Genomic DNA, 27,265 nt, shown 5'->3' with positions numbered 1-27,265 from the left:
TTTACCATTCTTAGGGTCCTGCTCTGTATGTGATTATAAAATCAAATCTTGCCTCACATGTAATATCTTAGCAGTCTTACCTACATCAAATTTTTACGACCAGTTTAATATCCCCCTCTTTCCAGTGCCTCCATTTCTCAAGTTCAAATTTAATGATCAGCAATTTACGTTAACTTTTTTAAAATACGACCATAGATGAACTTTCTTGTTATCAGGGAATTCTTCAGAGAGGATTGCACCGACACCAATACCATCTATCTCAAGCATAAAGTGCACAATGTATGTGGATAACTCAAGACTGGGGCTGCAGTGAACAGCAACTTTAAAGTATCAAAAATTAATTACACTCCGCAGCACAACAAAAACTTCTCATGGGATTTTTTTTTTTAAGGAAGTGATAGGAGAGATTATTGTATAAGACTTTTTAATGAGTCGTCTGTAATAATTAGCATATCCCACAAATCACTGAACCTGAGCCACACTCTCAGGTGTCTTCCACTTTAGAATCAGTTATCTTTGTAGGATCCTTAGTTAGTGTCGTGTGAGTAATTTTGGATTTGAAAAACAATACTTGGTCCCAGGTAAGGGGTCAGACAAGGAGTGATTCACAGCCCCTAATGAAGCAAAGTCACAAATTTAAGATGAGTACCATGCCCGGTATGGGGGTACCAAGGTAGGCCTGGGGAGAGTGCCCCCAGACAAGCACCTGGACTGCCTTCCTGTGGAACCACCACCTGCAGGAGGAATAGGGGCCGGGTGCAATGTGACCTGGGCAATGGTGGAAGACAGAGGTCTTGGTGGACTGGAACCCAGACACACAAACTGACTTTTGGGACATGGAATGTCACCTCACTTGGGGGAAGGAGCACTTGAGGCAGAGCACTACCACCTAGATGGAGTTGGACTCAGATTCATCCACTCGCTTGGATCTGGAACTAAACCCCTCGAAAGAGGCTGGACTTTCCTTTATTCTGGAGTTGCCCAGAGGGAAAGGCGTTTGGAGGGAGTGGGATTCTTATTGAACCCCTTCGTGGCGAATGCCATGTTGGAGTTTATCTTGGAGAATGAAAGGGCTGCCTCTGTGAGGCTGAAGGTTGCAGAGGGGAGAACTCTGACTGCCATATGTGCAAATGCACCAAATGTCAGTTTTTGGAGTGTCTGGAGGGGATCCTGGAAAGAGTCCCAGCTAGGGGCTCCATAGTTCTTCTGGATGGCTTTAAAGCTCATTTGGGTAATGATGGAGACATACTTTGTACCACAGCACCTTAGGCCAAAGATCTGAGTCTGGGGACATAGAGCATAGACTATGGAAAGTGATTATCAATCAGGCTCAAAGGGTTTCTGGCAAACCATCATGTGACTCAGAAAGGGAAGGTAGCAATTCACTCAGGCTGCACTCAGCAAAAGTGGAGAAGTGCTGACCCGGACTGAGGATGTTGTTTAGTGGTGGAAGGAATATATTTTAGAAGTTCCTGAGTCTGATGCATATGCTAGAAGCTGATGGGGGATCAATGCCCATTTCCCTGAGGGAGGTCGCTGAGGTAGTTAAGCAACTACATAGTGTCAAAACCACTAAGGGTTGATGAGATCTTCATCCAGAAATGCTGAAGGCTCTGGATGTTGTTGGACTGTCATGGCTCACATGCATTTTCAATGCTGTGTGTTCATAGGGAGTTGTGCCTCTGGAGTGGCAGACTGGGTTGGTGGTCCCCATTTTTAAAGTGGGAGACAGGAGGGTGTGCTTCAACTATCGGGAATCACACTCCTGTGCCTCCTTGGAAAAGCTTATGCCAGGGTACTAGAAAGGAGACTCCTACCAGTCATGGAACCTCAGATCCAGGAGGAGCAATGTGGATTCTGTCCATGCTGTTGAACAGTGGACAGCTCTTAACCCTCATGAGGATTCTGGTGGGGGCATGGAAGTATGCCGAATCTATCCATATATGTTTTGTGGACTTAAAGAATTTGTTTGACTGTGTTCCTTGAGGGATTCTGTGGGGGGTGCTGGGAGAGTGTGGGGTTCCAGGGGCCCTAATAAGGGCTATTTCGTCCCTGTATAATGACAGTGAGAGCTGTGTCAGCATACTCGGAAAATATCAGAACCGATCCTTATGGGTGTGTTGGACTCCGCCAGCTGTGCTTTGTGTCCTATCCCATTTGTAGTTTTCATAGAGAGGATATTGAGGTGCAGCTTCGGAGGGGAGGATGTCCAGTTTGATGGCCTTAGATCTACTTTTTACAGATGACATGGTCCTGTTGGCTTCATCAGGCTGTGAATTGCAGCATACACTGGGACAGTTTGCAGCAGGCATAAGGATCACTGCCTCCAAATCTGAGTCCATGGTCCATAGAAGGAAATAGATGGATTGTCCTCTCTTAGTTGGAGGTGAGTGACTGCCTCATGTGGAGAAGTTTGGGTACTTCGGGTCTTGTTCACGAGTGAATGGAAATGAATGGTGAGACAGATGGATTGGGGCAGCAAGTGCAGAATGGAGTCGCCATACCAATCCGTAATGGTAAGGAAGGAGCTGATTCAGAAGGTGAAGCTCTCGATTTACCAGTTGATCTACACCACTACCCTCACCTATGGTAATTAGCTTTGGGTTATGACTGAAAGATTGAGACTGCAGGTACAAGCAGCTGAAATGAGCTTTCTCTGCAGGGTGGCTGCGCTCTCCCTTAGAGATCAGATGAGAAGCACAGACATCTGAGAGAGGTTTGGAGTAGACCCTGACCCTGACACAAGCAGCTGGGAGGAGACTCCAGGGAAGACCCAGGGCTTGCTGGGAGCCATAAATCTCCCAGATGGCCTCGGGAACACCTTGGGATACCACATTATGAGTTGGCAAGTGTGGCTGGGAAAAAGAATGTATGGGTCTCATTGCTAAGACTGTTGACCCCTTGGCTTTGGATACACGGTGGAAAATGAATGAATAAATGAAAAACAATACTTACACTTTTCTAAATTGACAAATAAATGGTTGTCCTTTAGCCACTGTAATACTTAAATATGCTGCACATGATCGTGCAGATCTTTCAGAAAATTAAGGATATCATCAATGTATACCAACATGTATTTGCCCTAAACATTACCAGATATGTCATCCATGAATGACTGCAATATAGCAGGAGCCCTGGCCAGTCCATATGACATCACACAGAATTGCGTCCATCAGCAGCCCTGAATACTCTTCTGTACTCGCCACATTCTTGAATGCGTATCACGTTGTGTGTCCTTTGTAAATATAACTCAGTAGATTTGCTCGATCCTGTAACCTGACTAAGTAATGCAGACATGAAGGGAACTGGTTATTTGTTCTTTACTGCCCCAGTTGGACTACTGGGTGGAACTATAAACCTGTTTTCTAAATTATTTTATTTATGTGTCTCCATTACCTAATCTCAGCTTAGACAAAGTGTAAACCCTGAAGCAGAGAACCAGGCAATAAATCAGTAGGATAGCCATACTTTCTGTGAGGAGGCAGAATTAAAGACTTTTGTTTAATTAATGCGTCCTGAAAGTCTTAATAATCCTCAGGGTATTTGTTAAAGTAATTGCACTGTAATATTGGAGTCTGAATTTGTTTTAAACAGCGTTGTTCACGTTATGTATTGCACTGCAATATGCTCTTGTTTTTCCAGTCAGTCATGGGGTTATGCAGCTGGAGCCAAGGGGACCTTAAAGTACCTAAGGGAGTGTGTGAATTCACTCCACAAACACACATTGTTTCTGCATCTAATGCCTCAATCTGCACACTAATAGACGGACTCTAAGTTCCCAGACTCCTTTACAAGTCAGTTGACGCCACCTGAAGCTTTATGTTTAATGGGATCTGCGGTACTTCTAACATTTACAGCAAAGCAGCCCTCAGAGTTTTCTCCAGCTCCTGAATCAATTAACACCAATACTTCATATTCATTAATTATCAGTTCTAGAGTGGGCCTGCATGTCAAACCCCACCTTTATCCACAGTCAAGTACTATGATGAAATTATCAGATTTGCTTGATATAAAACCCTCCAAGACTGATTTCTGAGAGATTTTCTTATTAGCATTTGCGTTAGTTACCCCCATGGCCGTCCTTCAGCATCTGAATGTCAATGGCTAACTCTGTTATTTGGTTGAACGTTGAGCCATACAAGTCCAAGACTAAACTAGAAAGCTGTATGTCATGCTTACTTTATTTTGCTTTTATTATTATTGTTTTCTGATAAATGCCTCAAATATGAATGGTCCAAGTTTTTGTACTGACTGAGCAGCAGCCATTTTGAATAAAGATGGAATCAGAAGATGGATCATAAAAAATAACTAGCCAAGGTCAAAACTGGTAGGACAAGATTTAGTAGCACAACCTAGAATGGAAGTAATTAGAGAACCAGAAAATCGTAAAGAATCGTAGTGAGAATGTCAGAAACTAAAAATAGTGAACAGAACCAAAGACAAACCATTAGGCGTAAATCTTAAGTGAGACTCAGAAAAGAGTTCAAAACCAGAGAGTCTTTCAAATGCTCAAAGTAAAAGCACAAGGGATGTTGTTATATCCACAAGCATCGATGATGAACGCTCTGTGTGGCCGGTTTATGAGTCATTGTGCTGATGATGTCACTCAGTGTGACTTCTGGGAGACGTTACCTGGCACCCTGTGAACTGAGTACCTAACCACGGGGGCTGAAGATAACAACGGCTATCAAAAAACAAGACAGCATAACAGCTGAATGTGTTTACTTTAAGCACCATTTGAAATGTGTCAGATACAAAATACAATGTGACAGCCAGATTCCTTAACCTATAAAACACCCGGAAGGAAGTTTCAAAAGCCAAAGAGAAAATATAAAAAAAATTAAAATAAACTCCAGGCCAGGACACAAACAGAAGAGCACTGTGACATGACAGACCTGCTGTGGCACCGCAGAACGCACTGCTAGCTCTAAGATTCATCCTGCTTGCGTCAACGCTGATTATTCAATGGCAGGTTACGTCTTATATTATTTTAAACTGCAAAACATTAACAATAAAAAGTCAAAAAGTTAATAGAATGTGACAGTAATTAGTGAATGCTATTGTAAAATGAGCTGGCTGGCTCTTTGCCTTGTCTTTGCTGTTGCTTTAATGGCTATGAAGATCTGCGCTCTTCTGTCTTGTCGTTTATCATTTCATGTAAAGGAGGCTGTGCAGTTTAGTCTGATGAGATTTCTTTTTTTGGATCATAATGTCAATGCTGATGTTCTATTCCTATGAATTTATCAATGACTAAACTATGTATAATTGTACATGTTAGGTCATCTATACTAATAAAAGGCAAAGCCCTCACTTACTGACTCACTCATCACTAATTCTCCAACTTCCTGTGTAGGTAGAAGACTGAAATTTGTCAGGCTCATTCCTTACAGCTTACTTACAAAAGTTAAGCAGGTATCATTTCGAATTTCTACGCGTAATAGTCATAACGGTCGACAACGTCCGCCATGTTAAACTTTCTTATTTATGGCCCCATCTTCACGGAATTTGGTAGACGGCTTCCCTGCACTAAACAAAACCGATGTACGTACTTATTTCGGTGGTATGACGCCACTGTCGGCTGAACTTTCCAATGGTCTTTGTTACTTATGGGCCCATCTTAAAGAAATTTTGTACGCAGGTTCCCAACACTAACTGAATCCTACTTACGTACATATATACGTCCACAGCCTGCAGCTCGGTCGCCGTGTGAGGAGGCGTTGGGTCCCCCATCCCCACGTCTCCCACGTAGTTGGCTGCCTGCCTATATAAGGCCGTCCGTCGCTCCGGTCTCCCCATTCCCTTCCTTGCTTCACCACGGTATTCATGTGGATTCAGTTGTAGAAGTGGAAGACGCGGTGCACTATCCAGTAGAGTTTCTCCACACTCTGAATCCTCCAGGCACTCCTGAGCATAATCTAATTTTGAAGGTTGGGGGCACCAATAATGTTACTGAGAAACTTTCAGCCACCGAAACTTTGTAACGGCACGAAACTTCAGGTCACGTGTCTGCAAAAGAACCTAATTGAGGCAACTATTTTTTACTGGCGGTGGCTCAGGGGAGAGAGTTTTTATTCCTTTCATCCCCGTTATACCCTCTGATCTCCCATTTCAATTCAAACGCCTCCAATTTCCAGTAAGGCTCTGCTTCGCAATGACAATTAATAAGTCTCAGGGACAAACCCTACAAAAGGTTGGCATTGATTTGAGGCAGGACTGCTTTTCACATGGCCAACTGTACGTTGCATGCTCAAGAGTGAGCTCTGCGCACAGCTTGGTCATATTACAACCGAGGGGCGAACTGACAACGTGGTATCAAGAGATCCTTAACAAATAATGATTGGTATATTTTCCCTCAGTTTAAAAAGGTTTACTTTTCTTCTTAATAAAAATTTTAAAGCAGGACTTCGCCGCTGCGAAGCGTGGGTATTTTGCTAGTCTTAGATAAAATAAAAATAAAAAACTAAATCAGACGCTGCTAGCTATAGAAGAGCTCTATAGAGGTCTTTAGGACTCATTCCAAAAAAGGCCACAAGCAAACCAACGTTAAAAACTGTTTTCTTGTTTATATTTGGACTGCCGTTTTTTACAAATTCAAACACATTCTTATTGTGAGCCAAGGAGCTGAAAAAAAAGAGACCACCAATCAGGTCCTTGGTGGAAAGGAAGGGTCCACAAAAAAGGTCCTGTTGGTCAGCTGCAGTGTGCATTCAGCACGGGGTCATCCTGAGATAAGGTCTTGTCTTCATTTGCATGTACAGAAACAAGTCTGTCAGATTTGAGCTACGTATGTCAGCAGATCAGAATGAAGTGCCATTGTGGTGGGCTTCATGGAGCCAACAAAGGCAAACAAAGTTGTGTATGAACTTAAAGCACCTCGTGAGCAGGTGACATGAACTTAGTATGGAGGTGAACGTTGTTAAATGAATACCAGCATGCATGATATAAATCATACAACACGTGCATATAGCGTCTCTTTTGGTTTGGACTTAAGTATAGCACGGTAATGAATTAATTGTACGCAACATCATAAGAAACAATTTATAATTGCAAATATTTAATATTAATCAGTCGAAATGGTCCTGCTGTGTAGCTGAACAAATAAGAATCACCATATACATTTAATTGCTTTTTATTTTTCAGCACTAGCAGCACTGCTAGTAAAGTGAACATTGAAAGACAATGCGAGTTTCTTCCATGCTTCATTCCTTCTAAGTTTTGTTGGATTTTCTGTGTGGCTGTCTGTCACCAAGTCTGATTTAAATGTTTTGTACATGATAGATTGTTCTGTGATAACGCCCAATATCTGCTGAGGCACGATACACTTTTTTCAATGCCTGGATTATTAATTTTATTAGAACAGGCTGTTCGCATTGTAACATGCAAGTATAACAATTATAAGGCATTTGACAGCTGGGTATTTCACTGGCTTTTCTGTATTATCTGTAAAACTGGAAAAAGAGTCAAAACAACGGGCAAAGATGTGATTCCAGTAACACATAACCATTTGCTAAAATTCTTATTGAGTGTTTACTTTCCGCATATTCCTTTTTGTTCCTTTTAATACTGTAATTACTGAATTACTGAAGCAAGTCCAACAAAGGTTATGCTTAAGCTTTATAACACACTGGTGAGGCCTCAGCTAGAGTTCTGTGTGCAGTTTTGGTCTCCATGCTACAAAGAGGACACAGCAGCACAAGAAAAGGTCTAGAGGAGAGCGACTAGGCTGATTACGGGGGGCTACAGGGGATGAGTTATGAGGAAAGATTAAAAGAGCTGAGCCTTTACAGTTTAAGACAAAGAAGATCAAGAGATGAAGAGTTTAAAATGATGAAGGGAATTAGTCCAGTGGATCAAGACTGTTATTTTAAAATGAGTTCATCAAGAACATTGAAAACCCGACTTGATGTTCCTTTAGAAGAATTAAGTGGACAGGACTGGCGAGCTTTGTTGGGCTCAATGGCCTGTTCTTGTTTAGTTTGTTCATGAAGGGTGAACATACTCAGACAATAATAAATTAATAATTTAATAAATCATTACACAGTGAAATGTACACATATGAATGAACAAACTACTTAAAACATATTAGAAATAATTGATCATTCACTAATTATTGATTGTCTCCTTTTATTCAACATTTTACAGGTTGTCTAAGAAAACTCTCCAGGACTTGGTCTTTATAATTTATGAAGCACAAGATGTCCACCTTCTGAAGTCCTTCCTCAAGAAAGTTGGCTATGACCTGAGCTCCTGTAAGCTCAACTGGAATGTTCTTCACTTTCTTTTCAGTCACTCAGATGAAAGAATTAAAACCAACCTTAGAAGAAGTGACCTTCAGGAACGCAACCTCATGGAACTCCTGCCATGGCTTCACAGGGTCCATCCTTCAGGGTGTGTGTTGTTAAGCTCTTTCTTTATCAGATTTGTCACTTTGCCTCTGTTGGGTTGTTCACATAATGAAAATGGTAACAATTTGAAGGATTAACTTCCATATGTAATACATTTCAATGAGAATAATGAGACTTGTTTTGAACAAAATGTTTACATTTCAAACAATTGTGAAAACAATAAGGACATGAGAACTGTGTCTGCCAGATGACGTATTCTGTGACTCTGCTGGGTCACATCACATGTCACAGCTGTTGTTATGGTGCTGCTCATACCAGCGGCTCCAGTGCTGATGGTCCTCCATACTCTTAAAAATGTCGATTCTTTAATGGCCCTTAATGGTTATTTACTGGGTCTTGTGGTTCTTCATAGAACTATTGCTTGACAAAGCACCATTTCATTTTGGGACGGAATCTTTACATATGACTTTGGTTCTTTGTGGTTGCAGGACGCTGACAGATTAAGAAAACCTGAACTTAGCAGCAAGAGTCCTTTTAAAATCACGAGCCATTGATATTTCACAAATATATTACCGTCTGGTGCTGGTTATTTATGGTATGGGGCCAGTTATGGATCTCAATAAATAAAAGTTCTTTCTGGAGCCTTCATGTGGATGGCAGTTTTGGGAACCAAAGCTCTCTAAAGAACCAGTCTTGCACCTTAAAGTTTAAGAGTTTGTGACAAATGTGAATTCCTTGGCTACCCCTCTTATCTCAGTCATATGCTCATTGAAATTCTTGTTTATCAAATTTTAATTTCTTATTTGCTACAAATATAAAAGATGCAAAATCAGGCTGTCTATTTTTCCAGGCCTCTGTTCACTGTACCCTATACCGATGTGAATTGTTTTTATAAATCACATCACAATTGTGTGTATAATCTTTTTATCTCCTTGCCCAGGATGAATGGAAGGCTTTCTAAAATGTTACTGAAGGTCATCTTTGATTCCGGCTCAGTGGAGCTCATAGACTTGTGGTTACAACTCTCAGACCATCGTGTTAATTTTAATAACATGGAGTTGGGTTCGAGTCACTGTGATGCTCTCCGGCTCATCACTGAACACTCATGTCATGTACGACTCAGCCTGTTATGGACGTCCTTCACAGATGAGACGGCAGAGAAGTTACTTTCTATGATGGGCCGAGTGTCTGAACTGAGGTCAGTGTGTGTGCTTGTCATACGTGGTCTTTGTCCCTCCACTTTAGGAGTTAACGATTTCCCTTTCTGTTTTAACATTTAGTTTGGACAGAAATACTTTGCTCAAGTTTCTTCATAAACTCATAGAAGTGAATCAACCGGAAACTGCACAACACTTTACCAAAGCACTGCGTTGCACCCTGGACTTTTCTTCTTCATCTAAGATAGACATTTCAAGTGACGACACTTCACACCTCCTTAAGCTGAGCTTCACTGATTGTCAGGTCATCTCAAAATCAGTGGGATTGTTGAAAGATAAAATTGAACTTAACATCAACGATTGTGAGATAGAAGATGGCGGACTGGAAGTCCTGTTTGACACCTTTGACAAAGTTCACCTGAGGTATCACATGATCATAAATTCTCCAACTAATGTTTCTGGTTTTACACACATTTTGCATCAGTGAAATGATTAATCAAATGACATCCATTAATGTTTTAACGTTACACTTGATATTCTAATTGCTTTCCAGGATGGAGAACTTAGCATGTCTGGGGGACCTCAATGATCTTTAGAGCTCTGGCAGCATAATAAGGATCACCTATTAATAGTCACACAACGAATAATACAAAACACAACTGATTTTAAATCAGTCTAAGAGGGGCTCACCTGAAGCAGGGATAACAGTAGTCACTTCTTAGGGTGGTATTAGCAAGGGACTTCCTAATGGCCAGGTGACCCAAATAGCCCAGTTGAGCTCAGCCCAAAACAGAGGTGTGGCAATTGCATGTGGGCTCACTACCTACAATGGCAGGAGTGATGATCAGGGTCAATGCCAATCAGGTGACAGACAAGAATAAGGCATATCAGATATTGGCAAAGGAATCTGGTTCTTGGTATGTTGAATTGAACTCCTCCAGCAGTAAGAAACCAAAGACCACATGGGTCATTGACAGATACCAACAAGATGTATTGTTTGTTTGCATGACACAACTATTCAAGTCAAATCCAGTCGAGTCAAGTGGCTTAATTGTTGTTGGGCACAAAGGGTCGTATGATGGAGGAGTTTAGTGAGGTCATGGAGAATAACATTTAAAAGGTCCTGGCAAACCATTCAACTACATAAGAAAGGTAGGAGACACCAGGACTTTTCTCAGCAAAAAGTGGGGGAATATTGACCTCAATTAGCGGACATCTGCAGAAGTCAGAAACAGCACTCTGAAGAACTCCTCAACCCAACAGATATGCAGTCCTCGGTGGAGACAGGGCCAGAAGCATTGAACCCCATACCTAAGGCCGAGGTGACATTGCTGTGTAAGACACAGAATGATGTGTAGAAAATGGGCACAGTGCCTCTGAATCGGCAGAATTCCCATTTTATTAAGTGGTGGACTAGAGAGTGTGTTCCAATACTGAGGGTTCACACTGTTTGGCCTCCCTAGAAAATCCTTTGTCAGTGTACCGTAATGGTGGCTCCTTCCAAACATCAAACTTCAGATACAGAAGGAGCAGTGCAGAGTCTCTCATGGCCATGGAACAACAGACCAGCCATTTGTTCTTGCAAAGATTTGAATTGTCAAAGAGTTTGTTAATGTTGTGCACATGTGACGTAATGGCAGGACAGTTCCTCCCTCTGTTGTCAATGTCAATGTCAATTTATTTATATAGCACATTTAAAACAACATAGTAATGCTGTGGCCAAAGTGCTTTACAATAATAGAATAAAAGAAAAACAAAATAATTAACATAAAACATAAATAGAAATAAAATATATGAACATAAAATAAAATACATAATAAATAGAAGTAATGTTATATAATCACAAAGAGGAAACCATCAGTATTACTGAAGGTCATGGAATGTACTTGGTACGAGGAACAACCAGAGACAGCTGATCAGAAGATCTAAGCACTCTGGATGGCTGATGTAAAAACACACAGTTCAGATAAATAGGCAGGAGCAAGCCCAGGTAAAGATTTAAAAACTAGCAACAGATTTTAAAATCAATTCGAAAATTGACAGGCAGCCAATGTAAAGAAGCTAAAATAGGAGAAACAAGAGTCATACTTTCTTGCCCCAACCAGAAAGCGAGCGGCAGCATTCTGGACCAACTGTAACCTGTGTATCAGAGATTTGTTAATCCCAGAATACAGCGAGTTGCAGTAATCGAGGCGAGAAAAAATAAACGCAGGAGTAGCTATCTCAAGATCCCTAGAAGATAAAAAGGCTTGATCTTACCTAATAGACGAAGTTGGAAAAAGCAACTCTTGACTACAGAATTTACTTGTTTCTCAAAGAGAGGTTACTATCAAAGATAACACCAAGATTGCGGACTTGAGGTTTGGAAAAGACAGAGAAAGAGCCGAGAAGTCCAAGACCAATTTAGGCTTTAGCTGATGGACCCACTATAAGCACCTCCGTTTTATTTGATTTAGATCAAGAAAATTATTAGCCATCCAGGATCTTAGTTCAGACAGACAGTTGTGGAGTTGATTTGTTGTAGAGTTGCAGACAGGAATATAAACCTGAGTATCATCAGCATAGCAGTGAAAAGAAATGTTAAATTTCCTAAAAATTGCTCCAATAGGGTGACGGTATATAGAGAATAAGATAGGACCCAAAATGGATCCCTGAAGAACATCATATTTAAGAGGAGCAGTAGATGAAGAAGAGGAATTAAAAGTCACTGAAAAGTGTCTACCAGTTAGATATGACCTGAACCAGTTAAGAGCAGCCCCTTTGAGCCCAACAAGATGTTCAAGCCGCAACAGCAATATCTCATGGTCAATGGTGTCAAAGGCAGCGGACAAGTCAAGGAGGAGAAGGACTGCCACATCACCTGAGTCAGTAATAAGACAGATGTTGTTGAACACTTTCAGGTGGCCATTTCAACACTATGATAATGCCTAAAGCCAGATTGGTAGATCTCAAATAAATTATTGGAGTTAAGGTGATCAACCAATTGATTATAAATAATTCTTTCTAGAATTTTAGCCAGAAATGGCAGTTGGGAAATTGGACAAAAATTGGCTAAAACTCCAGGATCTAATTCTGCCTTTTTTTAGACAGGAGCGAACTGCAGCATGTTTAAAAAATGAGGGCACAACCCACTCACTAATAGAACCATTGATGATGGCTAATAAGGGTGGGCCCAACACATCAAAGGCTTCCACTAAGCGACGTGGTGGTACAATATCCAGAGGACTGGGGGCTGGTTTAAGGGGGTCAATAGTTCTTTTTAGCTGTGAAAGTGAGACTAGATCAAAGGATTCTAAGACAATGTCATGATTAACAGTAGGAAGTTCATAGCCCATTTGAACAATGCCATGGCAGATAGTATTGATTTTGCTGACAAAGAATGATAGAAACTGCTCACATGAATGAACAATGCTATTTGATCCCATCGCAGAGTGAGGGTGAATGGCCATTTCCATTTGAAATGGTTGACATTTCAAATATCATTAAAGACAAACGTCCAGCTGTTTGTGAAATTAGGATGTCAGTCTGGATGACAGTAAGATGTTAACAGTGCATTCAGAGTATTTCTTGATCCATTTTTTGGACATGTAAGACTACATGAAGCCATAGACACACAATGTCAGTTTAAACTCTCACACTGACATCTTTTCTTCTTCTCTTTGTAGAACAAGTAAGGAGCTTCTGCTGAGGTTTATTTCGATGACAGATGAGAACAACACAAGCAGGATCATCTCGCTTGGCAGAGCCATTGGCAGTACCATTGATCTGAGTGGCACCCGTCTGTCAGCAGACACCTGCAGATCGCTGGCCATTGTGATCAACTACATTGAAGAGGACTGTGAGGTGGACTTAAGCAAATGCAGCCTTTCTACTGAGTGCATCGAGCGACTGTCTGCATGTCTACACAAAATACGAGACTTGGAGTAAGTGGACCAGCATGCTCTAAAAATGTGCTGTAGATAAAAGTCAAAAGTGTTAAAGGCTAACAAAATCTCCAGTTAAGTCACAAAGGTGTACACATGAGGCCAAGGCCATCCTGGGTAGACTTTTGACTCTGTCAGTAGTGTGTCTTATCTCCTCTCTTGTTCACGATTTTCATTGATTGTCATTGGCACAATTCAAAGGCACAAGTAATGACGCGATAACTCAAGAGTAGTGAAAACTCTAAAATCAAAGTTTTCATTTTGGCCTGTCCCACCTACCGCCTAAAGACATGTCATCCTCTGTGCACGTGATCCCTGTGTTTGCCAGTCACTTTGATCGTTTTATGACACTGTAGAACTACAGAAATGTTTCATAGTATAGATGTCTTGAAAATGTATCCATTGTGTTAACCCCAGACGCACATGTATGTCAGATTCATTCTAGGACTGATTTAAAGTGTGGGTGTCTGGGTGGACACCACTGAGATGGCAAAGCACAGGGTAAAGTCCTCCATGAAACCTTCACAGGAAAGTGAGATAGAGATGGCACTTGTGGGCACATTTTCCCAAGTTAAAATTGAACAACCAATGCTATTCTTTAAAGGAAATTGGTATCCAGTTAGGTGTCTAGAAATCCAGACTCTTTGAGGGTAACTGGGAGCTCAGGGGTTCAAGGAGTTGGTATCGCCTGATGTGTCTGCACTCCAATGAGACCCTCGAAGAACTGAAATGAAGAAAAGTCCACCATACAATGAGCATACTGTATTCTCCCAAATGCACAGATATATGAATATTCCCAGCACCTCTGTATGAGCCACACACTTAGTCTCTTTCAGTAAAACAAAAAAAAGAAGTACAACCTGCACCCTCAATAAAAGAGAATGTAAGAAATGAAATGGCAAACTTCACATTACCACCCAGCCTCCTTATCCACATCCTGAAATGGCTCCTAACTTGTGAGTGCGCTCTTGGGATTGTGACTTCATTCTCTCATCCTCCCTCTTCTGCACGCCCTTTGACTGCTGTCATATTGTTACACGCAACACAAGACCAGTTTGGATGCTGTTATGTGTCAAAGTGGAGTATGACGTGTATTTGTTGGACTCTGGAGACGACTTCACTTGGCCAGCTAAAACAGGACTGGTGTGGTGCTGCGGCATCGCCCACTGCACGGCAGCACTCGGGTCCCAATTTGAAGAGGCTCATACAGGTAGGCGCATGGAACATAATAATAATAATAATAATAATAATACATTTTATTTATATTGCACTTTATATTTTAGCAATCCCAAAGTGCTACAGAGTAAAAAATAGAATAATAAAATAAAAAAAACAGAAGAGTCTATAAAATACTTTAACAAAATTACTTTCTAAAAAGATGAGTTTTTAGGTTTCTCTTAAAGGCCTCAGTCGACTGTGGGGCTCTCAGGTAATCTTGTCTCTCCGGCAAGATGATCGTCTTCCTCTGCTGTCGGAGTAGCTGCGTAAACTCCACATTTCAGTGGCGGCACTCTCTGAGGTGGATACACCTTTTATTGGTCTGGTTGCTTTGATGGCTGTCATACTCGGGGAGCAGCTGTTGCTGTAGCAGATTGGCTTCTTCCGATGGTGTCCAATGTCACTCCTTTGAACAAGCGTATTCTGAAACTCAGATTACGGCACTCCCTGGGTGTCTTGTCTGTTGTCTCAGTGTATTTTATTCACAGCTTCGCTTGGTTGTTGATGGGTGCCCATGGGGTGAGACTCCTCTGGTTATCAGTGACTTCAACACAGTCACTGACAGGGCTGGCTATTAGGATTGTCTCGGTCCCCATAGGTCTGGTGATTGTGGTGAAAGTGGTCCATGTTCCTTGACTTTGCAAAAGGTCAGGGCTGCGAATTGCTGGATCCTGGTTCCAGCGTCTTGAACCGCATCGTTGGACTTGGTACTCCAATACTGGTGGTGCGGTGAAGGAGATCGATCACATCCTCGTGGGTAGACGCTGGATGCTCTTGCAAGACTGCAGGGTCTACAGAAGTGCCCAGTTTGTGAATTCTGACCACAGACTTGTTGTTGCTACTCTGAAGATCCAGCTTAGGTCCAGTAAGTTACCACCTACTAGGAAAATGAGCCTGGACTTGACCAGACTCCAAGACCAGGCTGTTTCTAATGAGTTTGCATGCAGTTTGTGTGAGGAACTTTCAGATTTGGGTGCGACTGCTGATCCTAATGTGATGTGGGAGACCTTCCATGATAAGACCCTGAAGGTTGCTGAGGGTTGTGTTGGTGTTACCGGTGTTCCCAGAAGGAGGTGTTTCATCTTGCAGGGCACCCTGGATGTCATCGAAAGGAGTCGCAGCGCACGGCTCAATGGCAACTCTGGTCTGTACCGGGAACTGAGAAGGATGGCTGTGAGGGCTCTAAGGGCAGATAAAGAGGCGTTTGTTAGAGAAATCTGTGAGCAAGTGACACACCATCTGTGGTCTAGCGACCCACGTCCCGCTTACAGAGGAATCAAAGCATTACGCACATCTGAATCTATTCCTCAGAGAGTCGCAGTCACGGCAGCTGATGGAACGGTCCTTACAGATGACACTGTAGTTGTGACCCGCTGGGCTGGCTACTTTGAGCAGTTGTTCAAAGCTGATCCTCCAGTTAGGACATTGGATATCTCTGGGTCCATGGTTCTTGAGGCTGATCCTCAATTAGCTGTGAACCACCCAATCTCACTGAGATGGCACAGGTGCTTAACCAGTTGAGGGGGGGAAAGGCTGCAGGGATCTGTGTGTTGTCCCTCTAATAGTGAAAATCGTAGCATCTTCAACTCCACCACTTCCAGCTCTGCCTCCCTGTCTTTTTGTCAGTCCCACTGTCTCCAAACCATACAACATAACTGGTCTCATTGCCATTTTATAGACCTTCCTTTAACTCTTGCAGGTACTCTTCTATCACAAATCACTCCTGCCACTCTTCTGTACCCAGTTCACCCTGCCTGCACTCTTTTCTTCACCTCTCTGTCACCCTCTCATTTGCTTTGGAGTGTTGAACCCTAGTATTTAAATTTGTCTGTGTTCATCACCTCTTCTCCTTGCAGTCGCACCCTTCCCTCTAATTTACGCTCATGTACTCCATCTGCTCCTAATGACTTTCATTCCCCTACTCTTCAGCGCGTACTTCCACCTCTCCAGATTCACCACAATCTGCTGTCTACTCTCACTACAGAACACAATGTCATACGTGAGCATCATAGTCCACAGAGACTCCTGTTTGTCCTCATCTGTTAACCCGTCATCCCCAATGCAAGCAGGAAAGGGCTCAGAGCAGATCCTTGATGTAATTCCACTCCCACCTTGACCCAGGCTCTCATTCCTACCCCACATCCCACACTGTCCTCACATATATCCTGCATCACCCTCACATACTTTTCAGCTACTCCCAACTTCTTCATACAGAACCATAAGTCCTCTTTTGGCACCGTGTCATACGCGTTCTCTAAGTCCACAAACACGCAATGCAATTCCTTCTGACCTTCTCTGTAAATCTCCATCAACACTCTTAAATCTGTTGTATTTTTTTCCTGGTATGAAACCATATTGCTACTCACAGATTGCCACTTCTCCTCTCAGCCTGGAATCTATCACTCTTTCCCATACCTTCATGATGTGGCTGCTCCACTTTATTTCCATGTAGTTACTGCAGCTCGGCACATTTCCCTTATTTTTGAAAATTGGTACTGATATGCTTCTTCTCCACTCCTCAGGCACCTTCTTACTTTTCACAATTTTGTTAAATAATCTAGTTAGAAACTCTACTGCCATCTCACGTAAACATCTCCATTTCTCCACTGGTATATCATCTGGGCCAACTGCTTTTACCTTTTCATCCTCATCATAGTCTTGCTGATCTCTGGTCTTTTCTGATTTACTATCTCCACTTTATCTCACCTACACTCTCCCTGATTTCCATCTGCACCATTTATCACCCTGACCTACAGCACAATCTTCCCCACTCAGTCACTCTGTCTGGCCAATCGGTACATTTTCTCCTTCCATATTTTCACTTAACATTGGTGTTTTTCCGGCACACAAAAATCGAATGCTCTTTAATTTATCTGATGCACGTCATAGGTTTGTATTCATATGTGTGCCTCCATTTTGTGGTGATTGCTTTCCGTGTTCTAATCTGACAAGACACGGTCTTGGAAAAAAAAGTCTTTAAACCTACTTGTTTCATGTTTTAATGTTTTGGGGGGATCACCGCACACTGGTAGCAGCAAAGTTTGGTAGATAGTAGCCTCCCTGGCATACAGTACCTGTATGGATACTCACGGGGCATGCTGGGAATTGTATTCCTATCGGATAGCCCTGTTGGGTTCCAGGGGCCCTGAAGGAATTAATGGTTCCCTCCTTCATGGGTCTTCCGCCTAACCTGGAACTGCTTCAGAGGGACAGGGCCATAGAGCTGGCAGTTCTCCTGTGTCCCGGGTAAAGGAAGCATCTCTGCTTGAGTACAAGGGAGTTCGGGTCAGGAGAGGAGCTGGATAACACTCACCTTGAAAGAAAGAAAAGAAAAAGAAAAAAAGAAAGAAAGAAAGAAAGAAAAGAAAGAAAGAAAGAAAGAAAGAAAGAAGAAGAAAGAAAGAAAGAAAGAAAGAATTGTGCCTGTGTTCGTGTTAATGAATGACCCGTGATGATATTTGCACAAGAAATAATTTCTTTAAACCCGGGACTTGTGTTTATGAGATGATGTTGGGGTTTGGGTGCTGCAACACCCCCTGCTGGTCACAACGCTTTGATGGTTTTTCTGTTTTATTCATGAAAGTGTTTCATTTTCAGTCAATGACAAGATTTCTTGGAATTATCAGTATTATGATTTTATTTCTATTTAGTGTATTTATTAGTATATAGTAAGACACTTAACAGGTCAGAGCAGCCTGCAGCCAGCCTATTCATCTGAAAGCTGCTGTAACAACCTGGTAGTGCGAAAGACAGAAGACAGGAATTCATCTCTAAATGCCAATTGCTGTTGAGTGGCCCACAGGTAAATGGGACCACAGGTATCTTCAGTGCTGTTTCTGACTGCCTCACAGGTGTTCATTGGTGCCATGCACTCACAGCTACTTGTCCCTTTTCCCCTTCATGCAAGTCACCCATCTCCACCTAAAATGGAGCCACAGGCACTACATTCCACACTACATCCCTGACTCTCTGAGAGTCGACCCAAGACCAGGGTCCAATCCTAGGCAAGCTGGTGGCCAAACATCAGTGCCATTGGGTTTCAGCAGCCAGGAGTTGCGCCCAATTTAAGTGCTGTGTCTGTGCTCCCCTTACCTGCCGTTCACGGGCTTCTTTATTGTCAGCTTCTTAAGGTATTCCCACCACCTGAAGAGCTTGTCCCCCTGAGGTCTGGACCCAGAGCTTGTTACACTGAGATAAAAACTAATCACTGGGAATGTTTCCTGATTGTTGATGCATAAAAAGGTATTGATGTAAAGCTTAAAGAAACAGAAAAACAGAAAAACACTGTTGGGGTTGCTGATAAAAGATTGTTGTCCTGTACTTGTAATGGAGTCTTGCATGCATCATCTGGTAATCGTTCATTACAGAGATAGTGTAGACTGTCTTTACAAATATTTAGAAAACCCGCATCCTTATATAAATCGCACGTTTTTCCAATTTACTATGAAAAACCCACAGGTTAAATTTGAGAAAAAATTCATAATCACAACTGTGGGCTTATGAGTCCATGAGGACAGCTTTCCAAAATGATAACAGACCTGGGAAAAGGCGAGTGTGGAGGATTACTGCTGGAGTTTTGACCTGAAAAGAGTTTGAAATGCTCCTGGAGAATACTCATGAATTAAATCAAGATTTGACTTTGTGACTCTGAACCGAGTAAGCAGGTTGGAAAATGGATGGATGAATAAATGAATTAGGAAATGACAGTGCGTGACATACCACGACAGTTTAAATGATTGGAATTCAGCTAATAACAGAGACAAGGTGACATTTTGCTAAGGATGCACAAAGAGTTGAAGGTATTGTGAGGTCGTGCCCAGCTGACATGAGGTTGCTAAGGCTAGGGTGCCATATCTGCTGTGTCCGAACACCGTCTGGTAGTCTGATAGTGACAAGTCCACTCCGACTCCCAGCTCCTTCTCATAAGGGATATTTTCAAGTTTCAGACCCTCCATTGCGTATTCAAAGCTAATATTTCTACTTGCACCAGATTTTAAATAAGGCAGATCATTTTGTAAAAAGACTGGTATGGACTGGGGTCTTCATGTGTAAAATGTGCTTATGCTTCAAAATGTACAGAAAAGTCAGGATTTAAAAAAAAATAAACTTGCCTTGAAATTTGGCTTGACATTACAGTGAATTTTAAACATATGTTAGTCTTATGTAGACTTTTGGTGTTGGCAAGCAGCAGGACAATGAAGTGAACAGAAAATCTCGTTTCACTGAGTGTCACTTGGGGATACACTCTGTATCTCTGTGTACCTCCACACCTCTGATTTTGTTTTGTATATTTTATCATATTTAATTCTATTTATCTGTTTATGTTTTGTGTTACATCATATTTTATTGTTTTATATTTTATATCTTTATCGTTTGTTGTGTCACTGCTACTAAGACAAATTCGTAGCACACATTAGTTTACAGATTGGCCTATAAGGTGAGTTCTGCATGATCAAGACCCTGTGCTTCAGGACATCAACAGCAAGTTTCAACCTCTCCATACATTCTATGCAGATTTTTTTTGGTGTTGACATTTTAGTGACTCTAGATGGCAGGACAATGAAGTGAACAGAAAATCTCATTTCTTCGCACATTTCGGTGATGTGTCAGTCACATTCTAACGTTCTTGAACTAATTCTCTCACATGTCCTCTCAATCCAACTGTATTTGACATTAGCAGTAACGCCTAATGCATACACTTAATTGTAATTTCCCTAATGTGTAGCCTATCTATTTTGTCCGCAAAATGGTGGCAAGTGGCAATGACAGTGTTATTAAGAAGTCCACCATCACACACAGCATGTACCCAAAGTCTGCTTCCCGCACCACTGTTTGGTAAAATAAAGGAATCAGGTTTCAGCCAGGCCACCTCACAACAACGTTAGTCAGACACATTTGAGCATCACATAGAAGTTGTATATTAATTGAATTAAAGTGCTTTCATTTTGTGATGGTGCCTTCATTACAACATGTGTGCAGTTTATTGTGTCGATTACATTACAATAATCAGCAATCACCTTTTGATCTCCGCTTGCTCACCTTGACTGTAATGAAATTGGAAGTGTCTGGCTAACAGCTTAATTATTCCCAGAGCTTGAAGAGGGCTGTTATGCACCATTCCTGGTACTTTCCTGCTTTTTCAGCAGATAGTAGATCCGTACTGGCACATTGCGATCTGACCCTTCATGTATTTAAGGAAGACTGAGCCACCAAGTGAGACCCCAACTAACTATAGTTATCTTACAATGCATCACAAAGAGTAACAAGAAACAGACACAAAACAGGACTACTAGCAGTTATTTGGTTTCAGTTCAAGCACTGATTTATACCAACCCATAAAGATGTCATGGTATGGCACAGCTCAGGGATGACTAGGAGGTTCTTGATTGGTCAGCCAGTTCATGTTAAAGTGCCCATCACGAGATACCCTGTGGAAGTTAAAACATGTATCAGAACAGGGATTGTGTGATTTCTTTGTGATGGCCATTGCAACGCAGGCTCCAATTCAACACACAACTCCAAGAGGACAGCTCTACAAAATCTAAATTGACTAATAAGCAAGTCATCATTATGAGCCGGAAAATCATCGCGATCCCTAAAAACTCACTCCTTGCATCACATTTCTGTAAAGTAACACAGAGGTGTGAGACATTGTGATGGCTTGTGCAGTACGGACAACAGCACATGAACATGAACTGCCTCTGCCCCCCGATTTGGGCCAAGATAAGCAGGTGGACATCCCAGTCCCTATCCTTCAGAACATCAACACAATGGAAGTTCAAAGATATTTGGATGTTATACGTTGAATGTCAAGACATTTGCTTGTAGTACAACATTAACATTTACCACTACTTGCCAGATGTTTTTTTGTGTGTTCTCCACTCAGCTGCTGTCACTTGCTTCTAATTTTAATTTTATTCATTTATTTGTGACTCACATTGACAGACCATCAAAAAGGTGGTTTCCACCATTTCCATTTCATTCAGTAATATCACCTGTCTACATTCCCTGAAGTTTCAGTTTCTGTGTTCTCCTGTGGTTTGTAGTGAAGGCATTTCTTAGGAACATGATCAAAATTATTTGGTGATTTGATCATGAATATTCAAAAAAGGTGTTTGTGGTTAATGGTGATAGGTGACAAGCGGAGAGCTTTAAGTTGATTTGACATTTATAAAGGAACTGTGGCACATGGTGTACATGCAGTTTAAAAAAAAATCTAATAATTTTTTTGCCTTTGCTGTTTTTGCTTTTCACACATAAGCACATTTTTAAAATGGAATCTAAGCAAGATTTTATACATGAGGCTCCTGGTCCTGTCTCCATAGATGGGGCTTCCCAGGTCATTAAACGTATACCAAGGAAACTAATGCACACAAGTACAACTTATTAATAATAACACAAAACTATAGAAATAATTATTATATATCAAAATGAAATGCAACATGCAAACCGAGTAGACAGAAGAAACATACAACAGAGAGGCAGCTGCTTTCAGTTTGGCTTGAGGTCTCCTGGAGTTTGTTTTACAGGCTTCTGTGTTTCTCATCGGCAACTTCAGTATAACGTCACAGTCGGTTGTACTGCACATCTGTGGGTGAGACAAGGCAACACTACTAGGCCCGAGATTGAGGCTCCTTTGTCTCCTAATTATTTAAAAGCTTGAAAATCTCAACATTTTGCTGACACCACTAGTCATGAGACTGTTGCACAGGCACAATCCACCATGAAGAAGTAGATGTTTAGCTCACTATTCATTTAGTTTTCTCATTTATCTTTGCACAGATAAAGTAGTTTTATAAGAGCAAGCTCCTAACACTAGAACCTCCATGTGCTTTCTCAGTACTTGAATTGCTGAGGATGCGTCAAGTGCTGTCTGAATTCTTTTGTTCTCAGTAATTTCCCATCACCTGATCACAAAGTGCAGATAGCCTAAAACAAGATGAGTGAATGTAAAACTAAATGATTTCCTGGCACCCAGTTCCTGTTTGTATACAATTTCAATTACAATGTTAGCTTATTCAAAAAGTTACAGAAATCCGCTGAAGTATTAAAAAAACAACACGTTAATATGTTTTTCAATCAGATGAGCCTATAAAGTAACAAATGAAGTAGAAAGTATTTTTCTTGTTGTTGCTCTGTATATAAATAGTTTAAATGTACAACGACATTCACGTTTCTGTAGCCAAATGTAAACATTTGTGATTGGCAAGTGGCATGTCAGCTTATTAAAAACCTGTCGGTGTCAGCAGTCCGCACAGATTCTATACCTCTTTCATGAGCAACTCCTGGTTACAAAATGGTTACACTTTACAAAGTTACATTTTGTTTTATGTCTTCTTACCTGGCACTGTCATTCTGCTGGGGGCAAGAGGGACAAAGATGTGCTGTAACATGAGTGTCCATGCCAAGTCCATTATGTACTGCTACCTGCCTTCTCTTTTACTTATGAATTATGTATACAAAATGTGGCCACTGGTCACAGCCAGGTCAAGTAGATTATGACACGGCAACAGACCACCTGTGACTCCCTTCTTTCAGAGTGTAGAGCCCTGTGTTCTGCTCCATCATGTCCATACTAAACTACACAACTGATAAAATATGGAAATATGAGCTTTTTGTACAATGGCCACATAAAAAGAAGAATATAGTGAGTAGCAAATGACAGACTTTGTAGATCATCACTGTGTCTGTTCTTTTTGTTTATGTCAGTGCCAATGCTGTCAGTCGGATGCACGGTCCTGAGAAGGCAGATAATCTTTCTTGACTTCTGCATGACTATGATGAGTGTAGTTGTTGATAACAGCTCTCTGGGCGTGTTGCCTTTTACAAAGAGTGACAGCTCCTGTCCCATTTTGTTAATTTTACTGATAGGTCTTGTTTATTTTGTAAGCAGTGTGTTGGCCAGGGAAGGTAACATGAAAAAAGTGGTCAACTGTGACATTTCTTCTTTGGTTGTGAAAAGCTCAGTGAGTGGCATCACCATAGGCACTCACAGATCTTCACAGTCTCACTCCTGGTAGTCATATGAGATGTTTCATCAAATAAGGAAAAGCATTACAATATATTTTTGATATTTACATCAGTAGCAGCTGTTTTAGTTCATATTCTGGATCAAACTGAGATTCTGGCTTGGGATCGAATAACATGGCTAAAGTGGCTTGTAACTTGTACATAGAAGTCATGTGAAGAACATTGTGATGTTATTTAAGTTGAGTTTAAAGACTTTTTTTAGCTAATTGAAATAGCTGTAGTTCTGATTATGATCGTATTCATCACACATAGTGAAATATTGCCAGTGACTATAAGTGATATGTTGTTGGTGATTATTATTTTGTCACCAGGAGTAGAAAGAGAGAGACAGTGACTCCTATGTGAGTAGCAATGTCTAATAACCTCAAAAATGGAGGCTAGATTTTTCAAGGTAAAGAGAACGCACAAATGTTCAGGCCTGTCTTTACATGCAAAAGTGCGATGCCAGGAGAGAGAAACAGTGATTCACACCTGAGTACTAGCGCACTATTGCATTTTTTGCAGAGGTAATAAGAAGAAAAATATTATTAACCTCCTCTTCTGAATGGAATTCTACAGTTGAAACAACAGTAGCTGCAGTGTAAACATTTAGGAAAAGTCAAGGAAGGACAGGCACATTACATTCACACTGATGAAATAATTAGAAATGGAAGAACTCAACATTCATTAGCATTGTTAACAGTACTCCTAGTGTCAGCGATGATGTACAATACTTTGATTTGTGTGTCTTGGTTTTGGGTTCAAAAGAAGAATTGTGTTTGTTGACTTTGTCTTGTTAGCCTTTGTTCATGTCCATGGTGTGGCATTGTCCTTCAACAGTTCACGTTGAGTGTAAGACTCCTTGTCATGTCCTTGTCAGCTTTTTAATGAAAATCACAAATGTTTCTGCCACAAGACTTTATGCTCAGATAACCTCCTTGAAGTAAGCCTTCTTTCCCTGGTCTGTGCTTATTGACTGCCATGGAGGAGTGTATCTTTGTAAGCTAGTGATCCTCTCCACACACTAGTTAGAGAGATCTGAGAGTGTCCAGGTCCTAAGAGAGGAGCTTTCAGGTCCAAAGAGACTGCAGAGATGTGTGGGCCTTGTTTTCAATGGAAGCTGTAGCTTCTGCTGATGGGTAAAGTCCACCTCCAGCTACAGTCCATGCCTGCTTATAGGTGCTTGTGTCTTCTCATCAGAGTAAGGAAGATTTCAGCGTGTTGTTACAAAGATGGATGTCCTTTTAGGTGTGTTTTAGAATGGCAGTGAATCTGCTGAGCTTTCTCTTTATCTTTGACCAACACATCAGATCAAACTCAGAGAAAGCAAGTTGAACAATTGTTGGCTAACAGGATAGCTGCCATGCAGTTACGCTACTTGATGTAGATGATCTGGTGGTTATTAAGATTAAAAAGTCACCCCACTAGATTAAGACCAATGTGCAAACTTGTAGTCACACAGGACTGGCTACTTAAAAATGATCCAAAACGCGGATGTTTATTCTTCATTTACTAGCAGACACTGTTGTCTGGGTGTTAAAATGGAGTTTTCAGTTTGTTTGTCTTCTTTTCATTGTAGTGTTTCAAACAACAATCTAAATGATGAAGCCACTCAAATACTTGCATCGACTCTCAGCCAAGGGGACTCACTCCACGTCATTGAGTAAGTGTCACATCCTTCTGATTTGTTTTTATTGTGTGTGACTTTTTCATTATCACTGACACTTTTCCTCCTTTTTCAGCCTGAGCAGCAACAACATCACGGATGCTGGAGCAGCAAAAATTCACGACGCTCTGAATGGCAAATCCAATCTGAAAGTTGTGAGGTAAAAATCTTTTATTTTTTCTTTTCGACTGACTTGTGAATAAGCAGAGTAACTCCTTTCCAGTCCAAATGGAGAATCACAAAAGATCAGAAATAAAACTTGTTTGTAAGCATTTAGGTCTCTTCATGTGTGCAGTCATCGTGTGTCTCTCTCGGTCAGCTATGCCTTTCTTTGAATGAAGGAATATATCATGTTTTATCTAATATTAGTGCTTACTGATTGATCGTTTAAAAAGCCATCCAGAGATGAGAGAGACATTAAGACTGATTCTGACGTCTCTGCAGGTGTCCATGGCCTGCCTGGTGAGGAGTCTCTTCACCTTCCATTCTCTCCCCGCATCTACCAATGACTTCACCTCAGCGATCCATGTCTAGAATTGCTGGTTTGCTGAGGGGCCTCGTGTTAAAAAGATGTAAAGTGTGGTATTGTAAGGCAACGAGTCAGCAGGAGAGCTCATGTTCTGACAACAAAGCAAAACTTAAAGGAATCAGGGTGATATGAGATTTTAGGGGACACAGCCTCACCTTAAGACCCCTGTGGATTGTTACTTTGTCAAGGCAGACACAATCTGTCATCTTAATGACATCTCTTACAGTAAATTCACACATGGATGTTCAGTTATGAATTGTACATCAGACAACACATCTCAAGATTAAAATGATACAAAATACATCAGGGAATTGGACTTAATGGTGAGTAATGCCATTTGGAGCCTTCCTCGCTAAGACATACAGTTTGCTCTAAATAAAAATGTTTTTGGCAATGATAAGTTCTTATTTGCCTGACAGCGTCAGATTTATGATCAGCGTAAATCCTATTAGATCTGCGTTTGGGTTATGGTGGAAGGACTATCAGGCGCTAAACTCCTGCATTTATTGTTAGTATAATGACTAATTCTGCACAATCTAAAAGGCTACTATTGAACCCTCCATATCTCACTGGGAAAAATTTACATTTATTTCCTACAACTGTTTAGCAGGAAAAATTTAGCAGGATTTCATGAATGTCATTTCAAATAAGTCTTCGGCGTCCCTGCCAATTATTCTGCTAAACTCTAATTGTTCTAATCAACATGAAGATGTAACGAGGCTTCTAGTCTGAACAGAGCAGGTTTGTATTTAGTGCCAGTAGCTTATGTGCAGTGACGTGCAGTGACATTTCACAAGTCACCAGTCACAGCGTCTTCCCTGTTAGCTGTTTGATTTATTTTCAAATGGCTGGAGGTTTGTTCTGAATTCAGACCTTTAACTCGCTCCTTATGTCTCACTTTCTCATTTCAGAATCTACAATAATAAAATATCAAACCGTGCCATCTTTGGGAAGGACCCTCGCTATGAGATCTGATGACTGAAGACTGCTGTATTGGGGTGACAAAGAGAGTTTTTTTTACAGTTTGTTAAATAAGACTTGTAAAATTTAAATTTGTGTGAAAGAAAGACAGGGTTTTTGAGATTCAGCTTGTAATTGAATAAAATATGTAAACGGGAATGTGGCGCTCATAAGGAGAGGCTAATACTACATTAATAATGTAAGTAACAGGAGATGAACATGGTGGGCTGGCTTAGGCAGCATGTTAGTCAAATCAAATCAAAATCTTTATTGTCATTGTAGCAATGAGACATTGTACAACGAAATTTAGGTGCAATTTTAATATGCAAAAATAAAATAAAAACAAAATACAATTACTCAAGTTAAACTAAAGTTATCCATTCATACATACGTCATATTGCACTTGTCCCTTAGCCAATGTTGACTTAGAGCTGTATTGTAAACATGAGAGTGTATTA

General features: G+C 41.1%; 2 protein-coding genes across 2 annotated transcripts in view; both read left to right on the top strand.

Annotated features, from left to right (window-relative positions):
- The window catches only part of LOC114643013 (uncharacterized), a 44,460-nt gene extending 17,305 nt beyond the window's left edge, over nucleotides 1-27,155 (top strand). Inside the window, exons 3-9 of the mRNA XM_051923225.1 lie at nucleotides 8,143-8,388; nucleotides 9,286-9,543; nucleotides 9,626-9,925; nucleotides 13,168-13,425; nucleotides 25,232-25,315; nucleotides 25,395-25,478; nucleotides 26,759-27,155. Of these exons, the coding sequence (XP_051779185.1) occupies nucleotides 8,143-8,388; nucleotides 9,286-9,543; nucleotides 9,626-9,925; nucleotides 13,168-13,425; nucleotides 25,232-25,315; nucleotides 25,395-25,478; nucleotides 26,759-26,822 (1,294 nt within the window). The 3' untranslated portion in view covers nucleotides 26,823-27,155. The remainder of the gene's footprint in view (nucleotides 1-8,142; nucleotides 8,389-9,285; nucleotides 9,544-9,625; nucleotides 9,926-13,167; nucleotides 13,426-25,231; nucleotides 25,316-25,394; nucleotides 25,479-26,758) is intronic.
- Nucleotides 1-27,265, top strand: part of LOC114643014 (uncharacterized) — a gene marked incomplete at its 3' end in the record, with an annotated part of 1,911,439 nt that overhangs the window by 796,562 nt on the left and 1,087,612 nt on the right. The window lies entirely within an intron of this gene.

This window comes from Erpetoichthys calabaricus, chromosome 2, assembly GCF_900747795.2.
Source record: "Erpetoichthys calabaricus chromosome 2, fErpCal1.3, whole genome shotgun sequence".
NCBI classification, from domain to species: Eukaryota; Metazoa; Chordata; class Cladistia; order Polypteriformes; family Polypteridae; genus Erpetoichthys; species Erpetoichthys calabaricus.
This window is presented reverse-complemented; position numbering and strand designations above follow the sequence as displayed.